The sequence below is a fragment of the Nicotiana tabacum genome, chromosome 18 (genome assembly GCF_000715075.1).
Source record: "Nicotiana tabacum cultivar K326 chromosome 18, ASM71507v2, whole genome shotgun sequence".
NCBI lineage: Eukaryota > Viridiplantae > Streptophyta > Magnoliopsida > Solanales > Solanaceae > Nicotiana > Nicotiana tabacum.
The window spans coordinates 156,271,373-156,292,902 of record NC_134097.1 but is presented as its reverse complement, the minus strand read 5'-3'; the positions used below and the strand labels follow the sequence as shown (position 1 = coordinate 156,292,902).

Below are 21,530 nucleotides of genomic sequence, written 5' to 3'. Positions count from 1 at the left end.
ACCTCTAGAATCTGATTAACCTGAACTCGCTGTTCTAGAGTGCGGGCGACAGGAGTCTGTGCTCCTCCCTCGTCCTGAGATATGGCTACAGCAAGGGGAATCAACCCTGCTTGAGCTAGAGTGTTGTACATGCTCATGAACTATGCAAGGGTCTACTGAAGAGCTGGAGCAGTAGTAGTAGGCATATCAGGTGCATGTGTTCCGGCTGGAGCTACTAGTGGCTCCTCTGTAGTAGCTTGCCCGGGTGCTCTGGCTGCACCACATGCGCTTCCTCGTCCTCTACCCCGTCCCTAACCTCTGGATGCTCTAGTAGGTGGCGGGGGTGCCTGGTCATCTCCGGTAGCACGTGTCCTCACCATCTGTGAGAGAATAGAAGACAGAAGTTTAGAGTTTCGAAGTTAGTAATCTCGCACGACAAGGAATCAAATGAAGTCGAATTTTCCTAACAATTCATAGCCTCCCGAAGATAAGTACAGACGTCTCCGTACCGATCCGCGAGACTCTAATAAACCGGCTTGTGACCCACGACTCCTATGAACCTAGAGCTCTGATACCAACTTGTCACGACCCTAGTTCTCCCTCCGTGAACCGTCGTGATGGAACCTAGTCACTACGACTAGGTAAGCCTAACATTTGCGGATTAAGGAACAAAAACGTAAAAGCTATCAACTAATAAGTAAATTTAAATAAGGAAATGCGATGCCAATCGGCATATACAATAATCACTTTCGAATAGTACATAAACTTTCTCAAAACCCGGAATGTCATAAGTCACAAGAAAATACTACTCCCATACTCTAAAGTCTAATAAAAGAAGAAAATACAAGAAGGTTTGACATAGGGTGGAATAGATAGGGACTTCGAGGTCTGCGGACGCGGTAGATATACCTTGAAGTCTCTATAGTCATTTTGTCTCACTGGTAATGCAACTGATGTGAGGTACCCGGATTTGCACATGAAAAACATGTGCAGGAAAGGGCATGAGTACACCACAACAGTACCCAGTAAATGCCAAGCCTAACTTCGATCGAGTAGTGACGAGATCAGGTCAGGGCCCTACTGATATAAATATAACGAAATAAGACAAAAGAATATTGAAGTAAAATAAATACGGAAATCTAATACGAATAGAACTCAATAAAAGCTAATAGCTCAGAACACAGTAATAGTAACAAGGGATCTCCCGGAATAATGTCCCATAGTCCCGAACAAAAATATGCAGGGGGATCTCCCGGAATACTATTCCGTAGTCCCAAAGTAAATATACAGTGTTTGGAGGATCTCCCGGAATACCATTTCGTAGTCCCAAAGTAAATATGCAGTACAGGGGGATCTCCCGAAATATCCTTCTGTAGTCCCAAAATAAATATGCAGCTCAACCAACAGAGATAACAGATTACAACAAGAAAACCACAATTTTGTCCAAGTCCGAGTCAAAGAAGAATAGGAAATTTCATTAAAACATGTTGCACAGTGTTCAGATAGACAGTTAAGGCACGTAAGCATGCTTTCCTAAACTAAACAGGATAGTTCAATATGCAAATGTTACTCAATTAAAGGAAAAATAGATAGTTGCTTAATGAAATGGGTTTTTCAACAAATAGCACGTGTACGCACTCGTCACCTCACGTACACGGCGTTCACATATCAAACAGTACCAAATCTTAAGGGGAGTTCCCTCACACAAGGTTAAACAAGTCACTTACCTCAAACTCAAGGCCACTCAAAGCTCAATCACAACTTTGCCTTTCAAACACACCTCCGAACCAACAATATCTAGCAAATTACCACTCAAACGTTTCAAAATAAGCCTTAGGAATCACCCACGATAACAAAGGACTCAATTTAGGTCATTATTAAAAAAGTCAAGAAAAGTCAACACCCGGGCCCGCTTGGTCCAAACTCTAAATTCGAACCAAAACTCAATTACGCATTCACCCCCCGAGTCTAGATATACAATTAGTTTTAGAATTCGGCCTCAATTTGAGGTCTAAATCCCCAATTTTCGAAATCCCTAATTTCTACCCAAATATCCCCAATTCCACCATGAAAACCTTAGATTCTAGGGTTGTAAAATAAAGTGAAAGATTGAAAGAAGCTAGTTAAGAATCACTTAACTATGATTTGGGAAGAAGGAGTCTTTGGAAAATCGCTCTTGTGTTCTAGGTTTTGAAAATTTGAAGAACGAATGAAAAATCTCGTTCATGTCTCATTTACCCAACTACAGATGTCGCAAATGCGACTTGGGCTTCGCAAATGCGAGAAATTCATCGCATTTGCAAAGATTCCCATAGTCCTGCCTTTTTCGCAAATGCGAACTAAGCTGGTCGCAAATGCGATGAAAGGATCGCAATTGCGAAGGTTGCCTCCCCATATCCCTATCGCAAATGCGAAGGAATGTTCGCATTTGCGAACATGAGCTGGCCCAGCTTCTCTTCGCATTTGCGATGAGAAGCTCACAATGGTGAAATCTTCAGAGATCGCAAATGTGATGATTAACCTCGCATTTGCGAGGTCTGAGGCCTGCAACAAAAACCAACAGTGTTCTAAGTCTTGTTTTCACTCCGTAACCTATCTGAAACTCACCTGAGCCCTCAGAGCTCCAAACAAAATATGCACACAAGTCTTAAAAGATCATACGAACTTGCTCACGTGATCAATTCGCCAAAATAACACCTAGAACCACAAATTTAGCACCAAATCAAATGAAATTCTCAAGAACACTTTGAAATTTCTATTTTCTCAACTAAATGTCTGAATCACGTCAAACCAATTCTATTTTTCATCAAATTTCATAGACAAGTCTTAAGTATTATAGTGAACTTATACCGAGCTCCGGAACCAAAATACGAACTCGATACTGACAAGATCAAACATTAAGAATTTCGTAAAAATCATTGAATTTTCAGACTCACAATTTTCAACAAAAATTCATAACTCGAGCTAGGGACCTCCGATTCCGATTCCGATTCCGGGCATACGCTCAGGTCCCATATTTTAATATGGACCCACCGGGACTGTCAAAATACGAATTCAGGTTCGTTTACCAAAAATATTGACCGAAGTCAACTCAAATGAAGTTTTTAAATCAAAAATTATTATTTTTATCAACTTTAAACACAAAAGGTTTCCGGAAATACGCCCTGACTGTGCACGTAAACCAAAAAGAAATAAAAAAAAGGTTTTTAATGTTTCAAAATACAGATTTTGATTTTAATTCATAAAGTGACCTTTCGGATCATCGCACTTTTTTTAAAGATAAAATAACTTGTTGGAAACAAGTCAATGCTCTTTGGTGTCTGAAGTCCTGGATGCTTCTATTAAATTCATATATGTGGAACATCCAAAAGAAATCAAAAAATATTACTTTAAGATAAAAAAAAATTAAGAATATTGGAGTGATATTCATCGTCAAAGTAAAAATAAGGTATATCGCACAACAGAAAATATTAATTGATACTGACTTTTAACCAAACAAATTATCTTAAGAATAGTCTCAACTTATCAAAAAGAAGGAAAATACCTCATGCATCAAACCCTGACCCAATGTCACACATTCTTATGTTATTTAAAAACTTCTAAATAATTATTAGAAAAATTAATTTTACGTACATTCACCACTTAAGGAATTCTCCAATAGGGAGAGTCAATCTCAGAATGTTGAAAATATATATAGTCTAAGGCGATTTTCATTAACATTTACTGAAGGTGCATAGGTTCTTGAATGTTATGTTAATTGACTACTACATCTCGGAACGGGACTGATCCCGAAAGAGGGTCTCTTCATTCACTGACTACAGCTCAAGATTAAATCCATCAATAACATGGTCTCCTGATAAGTTAATGTATAAAATAAAAGAGTATCAGTAACGACATATACAAATTGACTCATGAAATCCTAAAGATTTGACAAGCACAAATATGTCACCAGCCAAGCACGTATCGTGCACGGCCAGTAACCATATATCTCGTTTATGGACTACTATCAAATTCGAAATAGTTTAAACATAAAATTTGAGAACATGTCATGCCCCTTTTTCTTAATAACCACGTCAATTTAACCATGAAATGAAAAAATATCGGCCCCAATTTTATTTTTTATTTTTTTTTGTAGAGATTAATAACTTTTGTATTCGACGTTTTGTTTACTTTCAAGATAGAACACCTTATCACCCAAAACAGGAAGTTTATGGAGCCAAAATCTATACTATTTTTTTCTTTTTGAAATGAATTTTGGTGTTAATTACTCCTTTAGTCCCAATAAAAAAAATGACGTTTGCAATTTGAGTGCTATAAAAATCATACATTGGCTCTTTATACTTTTAAAAGTAAAATTTACATATTTAACAAATGCAAGAAAAAGTCATCTAAGTCAATACAAGGAAAAATGATCATTTAAGTCACAATTTTTAATTCTCATACAATAGAAAAATGTATCGAGTCAAAGTATTTTACAACAATAAACTAATTCTCATACAATAGAAAAATGTATACGAATAACTCAATTTCCCATATTATCGAGTCAAAAATGTTACAATTAAAATAAGTTCTCAAATGATAATACAACATCAAATAAAAAATATAACATGACCTTGACTTTAAATAAGTTCAATATAAAAAGACATGGTCCATATTATAGGAATTTGAGGTGAAGAATTTGAAATCTTGGTGGTTAAAGTTAAGCTGCTTTAGCCAAGAATCAGCAGCACTATAAAGATCATTGAATTTTTCATAGGCTTGTGTTTTATTTAACCAAATGTCATCTTGCATCTTGTATGGTACAAGCCCAAAAGGTGGAAGAGGAATTCCACCTTTTTCTTTCTTTTCAATAGGAAGATCTTTACATATGTCATCATCAAAGTCATCTGCGATATAATTTATAATAATTAAAATTTATATATACTGATTTAAGTACGAAAAAAAAACTAAAATTTGACAAGCACATATATGTCCCTGACCAAGCAGATAACGTGCACGACCAAGAACCAGAGTTTATTATTATCATGATAAAAAAAAATTATATTTACGCGAATAGCAAAATTGAAAGATGTACCTTGAAATGATGCTGATAATGTATGATAAGTAAGGAAGTATGTCGATATATTTTTGGTAATTCCCTTCATTGGTACATGGTAGATTGGGTACCTAACAATAAAATTAGAGAAAATTAACTCAAATTTTCTGAATTGAATAAATAGATGAATAATGAAGAGAATTTTTTCCTTAATAATAATTTCTAGAAAAAAATTATCGTTAACATCAATTCCAAATTTCTATATGATACTGAATTGCTAAATTTTATTTCTACGTGAAAAAAATAAATTTAATTATTTCATCAATGCATTATAGGAATTTCACTTGAAATTATTACAAAGGTAAAAATAGGAAGAAGAAAAAAATACCAAGCAACAGCCATCCAACTTGCAGGAGACAAGTCAACGCTCTTCAGTGTCTGAAGTCCTGGATGCTTCTCACTAAATTCATATATCTGAAACATCCAAAAGAAACAGAAAATATTATTTTAAAATACAAAATTAAGAATATTGAGTGATTATTAAAAATATATTCTTTTCAAAAATAGTCTCAACTTATCAAAAAGAAGGAAAACCTCTCGTTCATCAAACCCTAACTTAACGTCCCACATTCTCATGTTATTTAAAAACTTCTAACTAATTATTAGAAAAATTAAGTTTACACACCTTCTCGACCAAGGGAATTCTCCAACACGGAGAGGCAATTTCAGAATGTTGAAAATACATATAGCCAAGGCGATTTTCGTTAACATTCATTGAAGATGCATAGCTTCTTTGAACGTTTTGTTGATTAACTACTACATCTCGGGATGAGACTGATCCCGAAAGAGGATCTCTTGAACCCTCCGCAGGCTCAAAAGTGGAGTCTGTTGAGTTATTGCTGGAAGTCCTTGAGAGTTTTTCACTACCACTTACTTCACTCACTGACTCCAGCTCAAGATCAAGTCCATCAATAGCATGGTTTTCTGATAAGTTTCTGCAGAAAATGAAAGAGTATCAGTAATGACATATCACTATTATATATTGATTCACGAAAATCTAAAGATTTGGCTAGCACAAATATGTCACCAACCAAGCACGTAACGTGCACGGGTCAGTAACCATACATCTTGTTTATGGACTACTATCAAATTTTAAATAGTTAAATATAAATAAAATATCAAAAATAAATACTTATTGGCCCCAAGAACGAAAAAGGAATTGTAGAAAATTAATCCAACCATTGCAAAATAAAAGTTATCTCGATTTTGGTTTGTTATATTAATGTAACAACCCGATCGGTCGTTTTGAGAATTAGCATACCGTTTGGTGGCTTAAGATCTTGAGTAGCTTCGTATTATATATCACGACTTACGTGTGTGTTCGGGTTCAGTTTTCGGATGATTCGGGATTGATTTGGAAGAATGATTTTTGTTTTAGAAGCTTAAGTGGACAGAGTTGACCGAAGTTTGACTTTTGTATAGACGACTTCGGAATGGTGTTTTCATGATTTCAATAACTTCGTATGGTGATTTTGGACATAGGCGTAAACCTGGATTTGGATTTCAATAGCTTCGTATCGGATTCAGATTATGATTTCGGGAGTTGGTATAGCTCCGTTGTGTTATTTAGAAATTGCATGTAAATTTTGATGATCTCATTTAGAATTAGTTTGATATGTTTCGGCGTTAGCTTTAGAAGTTGGAAGCTCATTAGTTCCTTAGGCTTGAATCGATGTGAAATTCGTGGTTTTATTATTGTTCGATGTGATTTGAGGTTTCGATCGAGTTCATATTGTGTTATGGGACTTGTTGGTATATTTATGCAGGCCCCGACAGCCTCGGGTGTATTTCGGATAGCTACAGGCCACTTCTCTTTGATTTGGATAGATGTTTTGTCATCTGGTGTCTTCTTAATCGCGTTTGCGCCTGTTCCTTCGTGTTCGCGTAGTGTTATTGTGGACTCATGTGTATTGTAGCCATCGCATTCGAGAGATGCTACGCGAGCGCGTAGAAGGAAGACTGGGAGCAGTCATCAGGGATTTTGGTCTCAGCGTTCGCGTATGGAGCAATGCATTTGCGATACTTACTAGAGATTAGGGGCGGACCCACGTAGGGTCAAGCGGATTCATATGAATCCGCTTCGTTAAAAAATAACACTGCGTATATAGGTATATTTTACCTTTCTTCAAGAAAATGTTGTTATATAATGTTTGTTGACCCCGTTTAGCACAAAGGTATTGTCTAGCCCATTGGTAAAGTGGATTCAAGTTTTCTGGGATGTCCAGAGTTCGAACCCAGTCAGCTACGCATGGTGTTTTCCCAGCTATATACAGCACTTTTTCCCCTATGTTCTCTGCATCATTTTAACAATTCATTTTGTTGACGCTTTTGTATATTTATTTTTTTGTATTTTGAACCTGCATGGTAAAAATCCTAGGTCCGCCACTGCTGGAGATTGTATTCCGCGTTCGCACAAGTGCTGACACGTTCGCGTAGAACATATTTGGCAGCTTATATTTTTGTGCTTCGCGATCGCGGAGCATGTTCCGCGATCGCAAAGAGGAACATGTGGGTAGACCTATATTTACTCTATTTCGACGGCTTTTGATATTTTATCACTTTTTGGGTCAGAGAGCTAGGTTTTGGACGATTTTGGAGGGAATTTTCATGTTTTAGATTGGGGTAAGTGTTCTTCACTCGGATTTGATTATATTTCATGATTCCATCTTTACTTTTATCATTAAATTAGTGATTTAAATTGGAAAAATTGAGGTTTATTGTAAAAACTTTCAAAATATAAAATAAGGATTTGAAATTCGATTTGATGTCGGAATTGGATAATGTTGGTATGGTTAGTGTAACAATCCGACCGGTCATTTTTCTTTCTAGAACCCCATACCCCTAAATAAGACTTCTCGTACTTGCTTTTACTGATTATGACTAGCGGGGATGGTTTGATCGGGATTTGAAAGAGTTTAGGTTAAAATTGGAACACTTGGTTCCTTAAGGTTGGCCTAAAAGGCCAAGTTTGACTTCGGTCAATATTTTGAGTAACCAACCTTAGAATCGGGATTTGACGGTTCCAATAGGTTTTTATGTTGATTTCGGACTTGGACATATATCCGAATTAGATTTTGGATGACCCGAGCATTTTGGCATCTAATAGTGAAAGTTGGTTCTTGAAGGTTTTTAAACGTTCTTTAAATTTGGTTTGGAGCGGGTTCTGGTAATATCGAGGTCCAAACAGAATTCTGAGACCGGGAATAATTCCATAATATCATTTAAGACTTGCACGCAAAATTTGGTGTCATTCCGATTAGTATAAGTACGTTTCGGCACATTGGAAGTAAATTGAAGAACTTGAAGTTCATAAATTGGATTCAATCGGTTTTAGGGTGTGATTCTTAGTTTTAATGTTTTTCTGGGCGTTCCGAGAGTTCGAGCGAGTCCATTAATTTTATGATTCCAAACTTGTTGGTAAGTTCGGGCGGGGCCCCGAGCGTCAATCGGACGAGGCCCGGACCAAGTTAAAAGTTGGAGCAAGAGCTAAAACTCCAGCTGCTGTCATAACCGCACTTGTGGTTGGTCAGCCGCAGGTGCAAGCTCGCAGGTGCGGGCCAAGCACCGCAGAAGCGGCCAAGGAAGGGCAGCCTAGGTGCCGCAGATGCGACTCCATTTTCGCAGAAGCGGGACCGCATGAGCAAGAGCCATCCGCAGAAGCGATCCCCAGCCGGCCCAGTCATGCTCGCAGAAGCGGACCCATGCTCGCAGAAGCGTGACCGCAGGTGCGAAAATCGTTGGGGCAATGCACTTCATTTAATACGGGACTTAGGCATTTTGATTCATTTTCACTCCATTGTTGGGCGATTTTTTGTGCTTCTTGAGAGGGATTTTCATCTAACTTTTGGAGGTAAGTAATTTCTACCATATGTGAGTTAAGTACTTAGATTATGGGTAGATTAACATGGATAAAATTGTGGAAATCATAGGTGTAGAGAAAAACCTAGGGTTTTGATAAAAATGGGATTTTACCACGAAAATGATCATGAAACTTAGTGAAAATCATATATTATGTTCCTTAGGTCATTGTAACAACTTCCTTCAAAATAATTCGGAATCCGGGCACGTGGGCCCGGGGGTGAATTTTAGGAATCTTGCCTTTAGGGTTGGGTAATAACTTTAATAGTTAGAATATAAACTTTTGAACCTATAATGATTGGTTTGTACACTATTTGAATAGTTTTGGATTGTTCGGATCCGGTTTAAGGGTTTGAGCGCATTCTTGAATTGGAAGTAGGCTTGAGACAAGGTAAGTCTCTTTTCTAATCTTGTAAGAGAAAAATTTCCCAATAGGTGAACTTAATTAATATGTGATTATTTGTGGGGGCTATGTACGCACGAGGTGACGAGAGTCCGTACGTAGCTACTATTTTTGTCATGTCCGGGTAGTTTTAGGTTTACACTATGCTTTGTGGTCACTATTATTTGATTATACGTGCTAATTGTAACAAAAGGAATCCATTTGAGGATTTCTAAGGATTTAAAGGCTTCAAATTGAATCGTCTTCATTTTTAAAAGAATCAAGAAAGGATTAGGATTTAAATGATAAAATTATACTTGACCGCATCGCACGTATGATCCGCGAGTGGGGTTATATTTTGACCGCATCACATGTATGATTCGCAAGCAGAGTGAATAGATGCATCTATGGTTTCCGCCATTCGACCATCGGCATTGCACAGTTTACTTTTCTGTTGAATCAGGCCGAACTTCCTCGCTGGTATTTGTGTGTGATAATAGAACTGAAGCTTTTTATAGTTTGTGTAATTTGCTACTTGAAAGGTCACTTGTTTTAAATGAAGAAAGTGCCTTGAATTCTTAAATATGATGAAAGGATTTTCCCAATTATTATTCTTGTTTTGAGCTTATTGTTATCTACGTACATTATGATTTAAAATGGGAACTTCATATTATTATATTGTTGGCCCTAGTAAGTGTCGGAGCCGATTCCTCGTCACTACTTCTTTGAGGTTAGACGACATACTTACTGGCTACATAATTTATTGTACTCATGCTACACTTCTGTACTTGATTGTACAGGATTTGAGGCAGGTGCATCTGGCTACCGGTCTGACGCGTAGACTTGATTCCCCAGCTTGAGACTTTTCGGTGAGCTTTCCACCGCTCTACAACAGCTAGAGGCTCTCTTATGCCTTTATTTTTTGTCTATTTATTTTCAAACAGTAGGCTAGTATGGTTTTGTATATTCTACTAGATTGCTTACATACTTGTGACATCGGGTTTTGGCGCACACACTAGTAGACTTATGATTTTGGTTTACTTACATGGTTATGATTCGTATTTATTGCTTCCATTTATTTATGTTAAAATTTCAAACTCCTAAATTTTATCAAATAAGGAGAAGCTATCACTTACTAAATTATTTGAAATGGGAATTCATTAGTTGATCAGTGTTGGCTTGCCTAATAATGGTGTTGGGCGCCATCACGGCCTATAATGGAATTTGGGTTGTGACAGTTAGACTCGTATCAAAATGGGTGTTCGAATTTTATGAGTTTGTCGGGTTTCGAGATGCGGGCCCGAGGTTGACTTTTTGGGTTGATTTTTTAGTTTTCACAAAAGATCGAAGCCTTATTATCCGAAATTTTTTCCTATGATTTTTATTTATGAGATTAAGTTATTTTGGCTATATTGGAGCCGTCTGTAGGTTTGTTTCACACGAGAAGGTCGTTTTAGAGTATTGATTTGGCTTCTTTGAGGTAAGTGTCTTACCTAACTTTGTGGAGGGGGGGGGAACTACCCCTTAGAATTTGAATTGTTTGTGCTATTTTTGTTATGTGGAAGCCGTGTATGCGAGGTGACGAGTGCGTACTCGGGCTTATATGTGGAAATTGACTAGTTTAGATTCTTAGGCTTCTTTCATATATTGGTGTGAAATTGTTAGCACATGTTATATCTTTTATTTGTCATGTTTACTCTCACATGCTTTCATTGAAGTTGTTAGCACATGTCATATCTTTTATTCGTCATGTTTACTCTCACATGCTTTAATTGAAGTTGTTAGCATATGTCATATTCTTTACTTGTCAAGTTTATTCTTATATGCTTTATTTGAAATTGTTACCTCTTTTATCATTATGTGACTTACTTTATTGTTAAGTTATTCTTAATTGAAATTGTTGTTACATGATATCCTTTTGTTGCTTAGTTATTCTCATGCATTTAGACGTAGTTGCTAGTTCGTGACATCTCTTTCATTGTTAGACTATTTCATACGCAATGATCCAAAGTTTGTCATTTCATGGAAATACCTTCATTATCGAGTTTATTCTTAAGCAATTAATTGAAGATGAAGTTATTGAAAGTCATTATTTTATTTGAATTGACGTTATGTTTAAAGGGGGTGTTGTTCATTATTGAATTACTTTCCCGTTAATTTTTATTGTTATTGAGATTCTATACACATTGTGTTTGAGTCTTGGGCTATTTGTTGTGAACATATTCATATTGTTGGTTCTTTTGAAAAGGTTGTGCCTTATGGGCACTTGTGGTACGAGTTGATATATCGTGTTGTTGTGATATTAGAACATGTGAATTGTTGTGTGGATTAGTTGTTGTTATGTAGAGCATAAGGGTGGCATCTTATTGTTGTTGTTATGCGGAGCATAAGGGTTGCACCTTACTGTTGTTGATTGCACGGAGTGATACGGGTGGCTATTTTGTTATTGTCTGTACGGAGCGATAAGGGTGGATATTATGTGGAGTGATACAGGTGGCTAATTATATTATCAGGGCAGAGTGATACGGGTGGCTATTAGAGAGATAAGGGTGGCAATATCAGGGATGATGTATGAATGCCTGAGGGCATTATGTTGACAATATTCGTGTGATAGGGCGATTCTTCTTGTGTATGTCATACACCTTACATGACTTATTGTGTTGCTTTCAATGAGCTACTCGGTGTCTTTGATATTACTTGTTGACTTGGGTTGTACTAGTACACTCGCACAAGCATACACCGTAGCATGTCACTTATACTAGTTCAGGAGTATGAAACTTAATATTTATTGATCATGCACATGTATTCTTGTATTATCTGCTTTCATGTTAATATTGAGTCTGTGACCATGTCGAGCGGATTTTGATAGTGAGCTTGTGATCACACAGGGAGGATTGTGATTGTGAGCTTGTGATCATGACGGACGGATTGAGATACTGGAACGTGAGTTGTGCCGTGAGCATATGTTTGTGGGTTGAGACTCATAATTTGTGATTATGAGATGAGGTGTCTCGGAGTAATTTTGTTGTGAGACTTGTGTTAGAACGACTTGATTAATTGGTTGTCATTTGTTTTTCTTATTTGGTTTCAATGGTACTTTCACGGTGTTCCTATTACTTTACTTTTTATATCACATGTTGATTCTTGTTTCCATTTACTGATTCCTACTTTCATTATTAGCTCTATGTTTCTATATTGCATAGGTTATTTTGACTAGCAGGTGTCTTGACTCGTACCTTGTCACTACTCTACTGAGGTTACTCTTGATACTTACTGGGTATCGATCGTGGTGTACTTATACTTCACTTTTGCACTTTTTTGTGTAGATCCAGATATTTGAGATATCAGAATCAAGAAGAGTTAGCTTATCGATTGCGAGGATTCAAGGTAGATCTGTTTGATCGTCGCAGTCCCTTGGAGTCTTTTCTTTAAATTGTACTGTCAGCTTGTTATTTGAACAGTATTGTATTCGATCTTTGAGATCTTTCCATGTATTCAGCTAGAGTTCGTGACTCTGTATTACCTAGTATTGGGAGGTTGTTATGATTATTGTCACGAGGTTTATTTTGCTTTTGTATCGGTATTCATATTAAACTCTGTTTTAAATTATCATTGTTAAACTGGCTTAATTATTGTAAGTAATCAGCTTACCTAGTCTTAAAGACTAGGTGCCATCACGACGCTTGTGGTGGGATTGTGAGTCGTGATAATTAACCATAATAAAGAGAGCAAGAAATGCTTCTTTTTTTCTTTTAGTTTAGTTTCGTAACTAAGCAAAATACAATAGATAAATAAACAAATAAAAATATTTTTGAGTTGGATGAGTCGGTTTACCCATTTTCTCCACCATCAATAATGAGGTTATCGATTTTAAAATACGTAGTAAAGAGAGAGTATGTGCATGCGCACGCACACGCAGGAGAGAGAGTCATATGCGCTTAGACTTTCCTTTTATCTCTTTTTTTTCAAGGTCCAATACTATTTAAAAGGTATTCACTTCTGTGTAAATGAAGTTCCTCCAAATTTATGACCAATCTTACCTTCATTAATCATATAATATTACAGACATAGTGCATTGGAGTAGGGCTGTGCACGGATCGGATCGGATTTAGCATATTTCGGATTCGAATTTCGAATTTCGGATTCTAGAAAATGCAATCCGAATCCGATCCGAATTATATCGGATCGGATCGGATTTTAAAGTTTGGATCGGATCGGATATCGGATCGTATTATTATGCCTCAAAGTTAAACTAATATGTATATTTTCTTTGTAAAAGATGCAATACATTAAGAAAAATTCATGTTTATGCAATTATGAGAGTACTATGGTGCCAATTAGCTAAATCTAGCAATTGTAAAGGTAATAACTTGGAGGTTGATGTAAATTAAAGTGTAGTATTTATACATGTCCTAATAATTTCGGATTTCGGATTGGATTGGATTAAAATATACCAATCCGAAATCCGATCCGAAATCCAAAATTTTAATAAACATAATCCGAAATCCGATCCAATCCGAAATCCGAAATTCAAAACTAAATGGATCGGTTCGGATTTCGGATATCCGATCCGAATGAACAGCCCTACATTGGAGTCCTAAAGCACCACCATAAACTATCGTGTGTCCCGTACTAAGGCATGCACCTTCTTATATATTATGTCAACAGCCACCTCTGATATTACCTTTAGGGTTTTCCCGAATCAAAATTGTTTAATAAATTTACGTGAATTAATTGTACTTTCATACTTCTATGTTAAGTGCGTAAAGTTTTATTCTGAAAATGCACTTAAAATGTTCATACCTATCGATTTTAACAACTTATTTTACTGTGGACAACACATGACGTTCATATAAATCTATTATATGTGCCTCTCCATTTATCGTTGGGTGGACCTCATCCAATAACTATCATAATTGATCTATTATATCTTTTGCTTTGTTTCTTTTGGAACAAAAAGACTTTATGATTTCGGATCAAGTGAATGCCTCAATTTGAATATTCTTTTAGGGTAAATTATTAGATTGAGTAAGTATGTTGAGGTGTGCATGATTTCCAAGAGTGGGAGGAAAAATGATTGAAAAGGATCAAAAAGTTAAAGAAGAGGGGGCTTTTTGTAAGACACGTGGCGTATGTTAAGCATTTTATTCGTACATATATAGAATTATAATGGATAGAACAACTATGGAATGCTACCCTTTAGATTTGATTTATGCATGATTCCATTTGTTAACTATTGTGAGTTAGCTTTTGGTAACTTAATACCTTTTAGAAATTTAGAGCTCCTTCTATTCTAAACTAATTATGACTTATGTCCCTTTTGTTCTCAAAAATCAAATGACATTAATCTAAGATGTATAAGGTTTGGAGGTGTCCACTAATTACCTTGCCGTGGACTCTTCTCTACAAACTCATACTCACTCCACTTTTTTATATGCTTTTCTTCCAATGAGTAGTACTCTTTCATCCTTTGGTTACTTCTCATTCTTTTAGAAAAAATCTTAAAATATAATAGAGTGAATTCAAGATTCATGGGTGAAGGATAATTGCATGGTGGTAATGGAGGAGTAAAGTGAAAATAAAAATTAAAACTTGTGTTTATTATCAAACGAGCTTTGGATCAATGTCTTGGATAAAGAGTATGGATCTAATAAGAGAACTTAATTAAATAGAAAAAAATAGGAGTTCAATAGGAATAAATGTAGATTAATATTCGATTAGGAGATGGTGTGAAATAAAATAGTAAAAAAGGAAAGAAGAAAATATTGTTGTGTAGAAGGAAGGAAGAAAAGGGAAGCAAGTGTCCTAATACGGGGGAGAGGAAGGGTAATATATAGGTTTAATGTACATGCAGTTCATCAACAATAAATGACGAGAATATTCTAAAACTCGTGCATGCTTAAAGGATTGTAATACCGCCAAAAAATATTATGATCATAATACCAACAAAAAAATATTACGATAAATTATCAAAGAAGTACGTAATTAATGAAAGTAGTAAAGAGAATCTAAGTATAATTAAGATATACCTAAGTATGGTTGGAGATTTGATGGTATAGATTTGGATGGCTGATAAGCAAGGAGCATAGTATTGCACAACATTCTCATTATTTTTTAGAGCAATAGAAGCACCAACACCATATGAACTCCATTCTTCATAACAATCCCACAAGTCTCCAAGTGTGAAATATTCAGATTTTTCCTTGGCAATTGGATCATTCATGTAATTCTACAACATTTTAAAAAGAAAGCAAACTAATGAGAGATAAATGGTAAAAAGAAAGAAAACAAAATGAAAGAGAGAGAGAAGGGAAATATGTAAAAGTGACAAGTGATAAAAGAGTCTATATATTCACAATTTTAGAAAAAATATCTAGTGCGTAGGAAATACATTTTGGAACCATCAAGCAAATTTAGAAAGAGATTGATTGATATAGATGCATTCAAGAAATGTAGTTCTTAACCAGTATTAGAGATTTGATATCTTTTAATTTATTGGACTAAAAAAACATTCGATTAAAAAGGAACAAAAATAAAGTCTAGTTTGCCATCAAAATCGTAGACTGTTCCAATTTTCTACTTAGATTAGCAAACGGAGGTAGAACTAAACATGTCTTGCAAGGCAAAAACATGTTATTATTGTTATAATTTGGATCTCATTTACTTTAAAAAGATTTATATATAAGCTAAAAAGATTTTAAGTCAATTCATCAGAAAGAAAATGAAAAGTATATAAAAAAAAAATTAAGATATATTTGAGTGTATCATGTATGAAAAACATATACAAATAAGCCAACAAGAAAACTTGATATCAATCTATTACTATGCCTCAGTCTCAAACAAATATTGAGATGTTTCTTGGGGGAAGAAAAAAAGAATTACCCTTGGTAGAGGTTTTGAAGCTACGACGGGTGTTACTGACCGAAGAAAATTCTGGAGATTTGACATCTGATTTGATTTCCTTTTTGACAAGAATTCAAAGGAAGAAGAAAACATTTTGATTGTATTTTTTTTCCTCACAACCACAAGAACAAAATTTTACTAGACTTCTCTTTGGTTTTGTCAATTCAAAATCAACCATTGGCAAGTAGTTAGCACTTGTATTAACTTACTAAAAAATTGGTTTTGAAGATTTACATAATCTGAAGTAGATTTAATTGTAGAGATTAACATACATTTAAAACTATAGTTGACATGAAAGTCAAAAAGTGTCATCTTAAAATTTGTTTTATATTATGACAAAATTGTAAACACAAACTAGAAATTAAACATCGATAAACTCTAAAGAAATGAACAAAGGAAATTTGCCAGAAGTAATTAAAAAATTTGGAAGAAAAAAAAATGAAGCTATATAAAAAGTAACTCGTGTTAAGAAATTTGCTAAGAAGAAGGAGGAGAAAGCAATGAGAAAATAAAAAGTAAATATGAAAATAAACTACTAGCAAAATATAACGTAAACATTAATTACAACAACACCAACTCGTGTACTTATAAAATTTTGTTATCATTTGTTAAATGCTAGTCTTAATTAATCACTTCTTTAAATGCTACAGATTAATGTATATGGAGTTTTCACCACTTCTTGGGATATTTTAATTTATTTATTTTTTATTCCCTCCCTCCATGGGTATTTTGATTTGGATTTACAAATATAAGAAGAGTGGAAAAGATTACCTCTAGTAGAGTAATTTTAGTGATACATTTTTTTTTGGTTTCCCACTAGGTGCCCGATTTTATATTGGGGCCCGACTAAATTCGGATTTGCACCGGAAAGTCCCACATTGGAGGGTAAAGTGCTCCCTAACAAAGGCGATTCCATATCGAGAGACTCGAACCTGAGACCTAGGATGAAGGAGTACTTATCACTCCACCACAACCCTTGTTGGTCTTTTTAGTGATACATACTTTGTAGTAGGGGTGTTCAAACCGAACCGAAAAACCGTACCAAACCGAAAAACCAAACCAAACCGATTAAAAAACTCGACTAGGTTTGGTTTGACTTGATTTGGTATTGAGTAAAAAAATTCGAACCAAACCGACATATAAATATATAAATTTTTCTTTATATTTTTAAGACTTTATAGTGATTTTTCTTTAGAAAATGTAGAAATATTTGGGATCCTCTCTAACCTTGAAAGCGTAAATTAACTAAAATTATTGTTAGACGACTAAGAAAATAACAATCATGTGTTACTAAAAAAATGCTCCCATTAGAATATTTTAATAGATCATATGTTTGTTAATTTTTTCCATATTTACTAAACATATATTCACATATCAAAGCTTTAATTTTAACAAAGTAAGATTGAAATAATATTCATGTAACAAAAAAATCGAAAATTCGGAAAATCCGACAAAATCGGACAAATCCAAACCAATATAGTTGGTTTGGTTTGATTTTGATAAAATCGAACCAACCCGATCCATATATACCCCTATTTTATAGGTTAGGTTAGGTTTTTGTGTGATTCCTGTTGAAGCATACAAGAGAGGGTGCATAGGGTGAAAGGATTTCAAAGCGGGACACACATGCACTAAACAAAATTCGAAAGGTGTATAAAACCTAAAATGGATAAAATTTTACTTCACCACGTGCATAAAAAAATAGTACGAGGCACCCTTTAGAGGAATTCTTACTTTTTTACCTTTTTATACGCAAATTAAATGTGTAAAATTTTAAACATAGAGCGGGATTATAGTATTAGGTTACTAGGTATAGGTTAACGTAAACCTAGTAGCATTTGCTTCGACTCTATAATTGTATAAAAAATCACTAGATATAATAAAATATTTAGTTCAGAATCTAGTATGTTGGTCCGATTATTAATGTAACATAAAATTCATCGGATATATAAGAATATTTAGTTCAAAATCTAGAATATTGGTTTAATTATTAATGTAACATAAAATTCAAATCCTCAATCGGCTTTAGCTTCTGTAATTAAATATGGAACTAAAGATGTCACGATCCGGATTTTTCACCCTGGGGAGTCGTGATGGCGCCTACTCGTAGAAGCTAGGCAAGCCAGGAAAATTTGAAAATCTTTAACTACTTTATTTTAAGCCTTTTAACAACTTGCATTAACAGGTGATAAACATTTAAATAATAGTGGAAGATGAAATTAAACGGAAGACTTAGATGAATATAATACCAAAATCGATCCGAAAAGACAACATATGTCTTTACCCAGAAACCGATGTCACAACATTCACGGACCGTCCATGACTACTACATACAAATGTCTGAGGGAAAAAACACAATATGTCTCGGATACAAGTGATAACAGAACATAGTAATAGATAGAAGAGACGTCGGGCCTGCGGACGCCTGTAGAACTACCTTGGAATCTCTGTGGACTGAAGGCTGGCTCCCAAGCTACTGATCCAATGTTGCCCAGGTATCTGCACAGAGTGCAGAGTGTAGCATCAGCACAACCGACCCCATGTGCTGGTAAGTGTCTGGCCTAATCCCGGCGAGGTAGTGACGAGGCTAGGACCGGACTCCAGATAAACCTGTGCAGTTATATAACATATGGCGGAAAATAAACAGGAATAAGCAGTTTAAATGGGAGGGGGTACATGCTTCAGGGAACATATCAAATCCAACAGCAACTTAATAAAATATGAAAGGACAATTCAATAGCTACAACAATACAATAATAATACTGTTGCGGTGCGCAACCCGATCCCTTATCATTTAATATTGTTGCGACGTGCAACCCGATCCACATATATAATTGTTGCGGTGTGCAACCCAATCCAATATAATATTTGTTGCGGCGTGCAACCTCATCCAACATAATATCTGTTGCAGTGTGCAACCCGATCCAACATAATATCAGTTGCGACGTGCAACCCGATCCATAAATATATATAATATATGTTGCGGCGTGCAACCCGTCCTAAATATACAGTCAACAGTGATCATAATAACAGTCCCGACAAGGGATCAACAATAAACTACACTATCCCGGTAAGGGAATTCAATAGTACAAGTATATACGTCCCAGCAAGGAAGAATCAGCTATAACCAATCTTAACTCAACTCCTACTCATCTCAATTATCACCATTTCTCGATCACAAGTATCTTCCATGAAAATAAACTTAAGACTTTACTCATTATCAAGAATTCACCCACTATAGCATTCGTAGTATCATTTAAGAATACAACAAGTATCAATTTAGGACTCACAGTCATGCTCGACACCAACGTATAAATACTCGTCACCATGCCAATACGTCGTACTCAACAAGAAGCAATTAGCAAATAGGACTCAACTCCTAATCCCTCAAGCTAAAGTTAGACCAAACACTTACCTCGATGCCTCGAACACAACTCAAGTTCAATTATAGCTTTACCCCTTGATTCCTCTGCCAATTCACTCGTATCTAGCCACAAGTTACTTAATCACATCAATAAATGCAAAATGAATCAATTTGAATGCATGAAGATAAGTTTTCCAAAGTTTTACCCAAAAAGTCAAAATCACCCCTGAGCCCACGTGGACAAAACCTGAGGTTCGAACCAAAACCCGATTACCCAGTCCCCCACGAGCTCAAATATGTGATTTGTTTTGAAATCGAACCTCGAATCGAGGTCCAAATCCCCAATTTTTGAAAAACCTAGGTTCTACCCAAAACACCCAATTTCCCCCATGAAAATCATTGATTTGAAGTTGAAATCATGTTAAAAGATGTTAATGATTGAAGAAAACTAGTTAAAAATGACTTACAATTGATTTGGAGAAGAAAGGTTGTTTGAAAAATCGCATCTTATGTTTTTGGGGTTTTGAAAAATAAAAAATGACTGAAAATCCCGTCTATTTATACCCCTCTCACCCTCTGTGCGGACCGCACAAAATGGACTGCGGCCGCACAGGCCTTCCTGAGGGTACTGCGGTCCAGTGTCATGTACGGACCGCACGAAATGGACTGCGGCCGCACATCGCACAAAGCCGACCACGGACCGCACTAGCCTCCTTTCGTGGTCGCACACGTTTTTGTGTGGACCGCACTGGCGGGTTCAGAGACCTGCAACTTCTCTGAGCCTGCAACAGCTCAATTTTTAAGCCTAAGACACCCCGGAACCTGCCCGAAACTCACTCGAGCCCTCGGAATTCCAAACCAAGCACACACAAAACCTCAAAAACATCCTACGGGCTTATTCGTGTAATCAAATCATCAAAATAACATCATGAACATCAAATTAAATCTTGAGATCAATGAAATTTTCTCAAAACTTCTTTAAACATCAACTTTGCGATTTAAGTCCGAATCACGTCATATGATATCCTTTTTTCACCAAATTCCACATAAACGTCTTAAATCATATATAAGACCTGTACCGAGTACCGGAACCAAAATACAGGGCCGATACCATCATGTTCTAAGCAAATTTCATTTCAATTTTCCTTAAACAATTTTCAAAAAACAATTTCCTTTAAAAATTCATTTCTCGGGCTTGGGACCTCGGAATTCGATTCCGTGCATATGCCCAAGTCCCATATTTTCCTATGGACCCTAAGGGACCGTCAAATTATGGGTCTGGGCCCGGGTCTGTTTACCCATAACGTTGACCGGGGTCAAATATATTCATTTTACAATCAAAGCTTATCATTTTTCACAGATTTTTACATTTAAGCTTTCCGACTATGCGTCCGGACTGCGTACGCAAATTGAGGTAACTCTAAATGAGGTTTTCAAGGCCTCATAAACACAAAATTTAATTTAAGGCCATCACATTCTCCACCTCTAAAACAACCGTTCGTCCTCGAACTGATAGAAGAAGGAAGTACCTGAGTCGGGGAAAAGATGGGGATAACGGCTTCGCATATCAGACTCGGACTCCCAGGTCGATGCCTTAGGAGGCTAACCTCTTCACGGAACACGAACAGAAGGAAAACTCTTCGACCTCAACTGACGAACCTGTCGGTCTAGAATAGCTATCGGCTCTTCCTCATAAGACAAGTCCTTGTCCAACTGGACAATGCTGAAATCTAACACGTGGGATGGATCCCGTGATACTTCCGAAGCATAGACACATGAAACACTGGATGCACGGCTGATAAGCTCGGCGGCAATGCAAGTCTATAAGCCACCTCCCCACTCGATCAAGAATCTCAAACGGACTAATGAACCTAGGGCTAAGCTTGCCCTTCTTCCTAAATCCCATCACGCTCTTCATAGGCGACACTCGGAGCAATACCCGCTCACCG

General features: G+C 36.1%; 1 protein-coding gene across 1 annotated transcript in view; it reads right to left on the bottom strand.

The window, feature by feature from the left end:
• Window positions 1–4,608: 4,608 nt before the first annotated feature.
• Window positions 4,609–21,530, bottom strand: part of LOC107773377 (uncharacterized) — a 28,458-nt gene continuing 11,536 nt past the window's right edge. The window contains exons 2-6 of the mRNA XM_075236462.1: window positions 15,344–15,543; window positions 5,700–6,009; window positions 5,403–5,488; window positions 5,054–5,145; window positions 4,609–4,865 (exon numbers count right to left, since the gene is read on the bottom strand). Coding sequence (XP_075092563.1) covers window positions 4,609–4,865; window positions 5,054–5,145; window positions 5,403–5,488; window positions 5,700–6,009; window positions 15,344–15,543 — 945 coding nt within the window. The remainder of the gene's footprint in view (window positions 4,866–5,053; window positions 5,146–5,402; window positions 5,489–5,699; window positions 6,010–15,343; window positions 15,544–21,530) is intronic.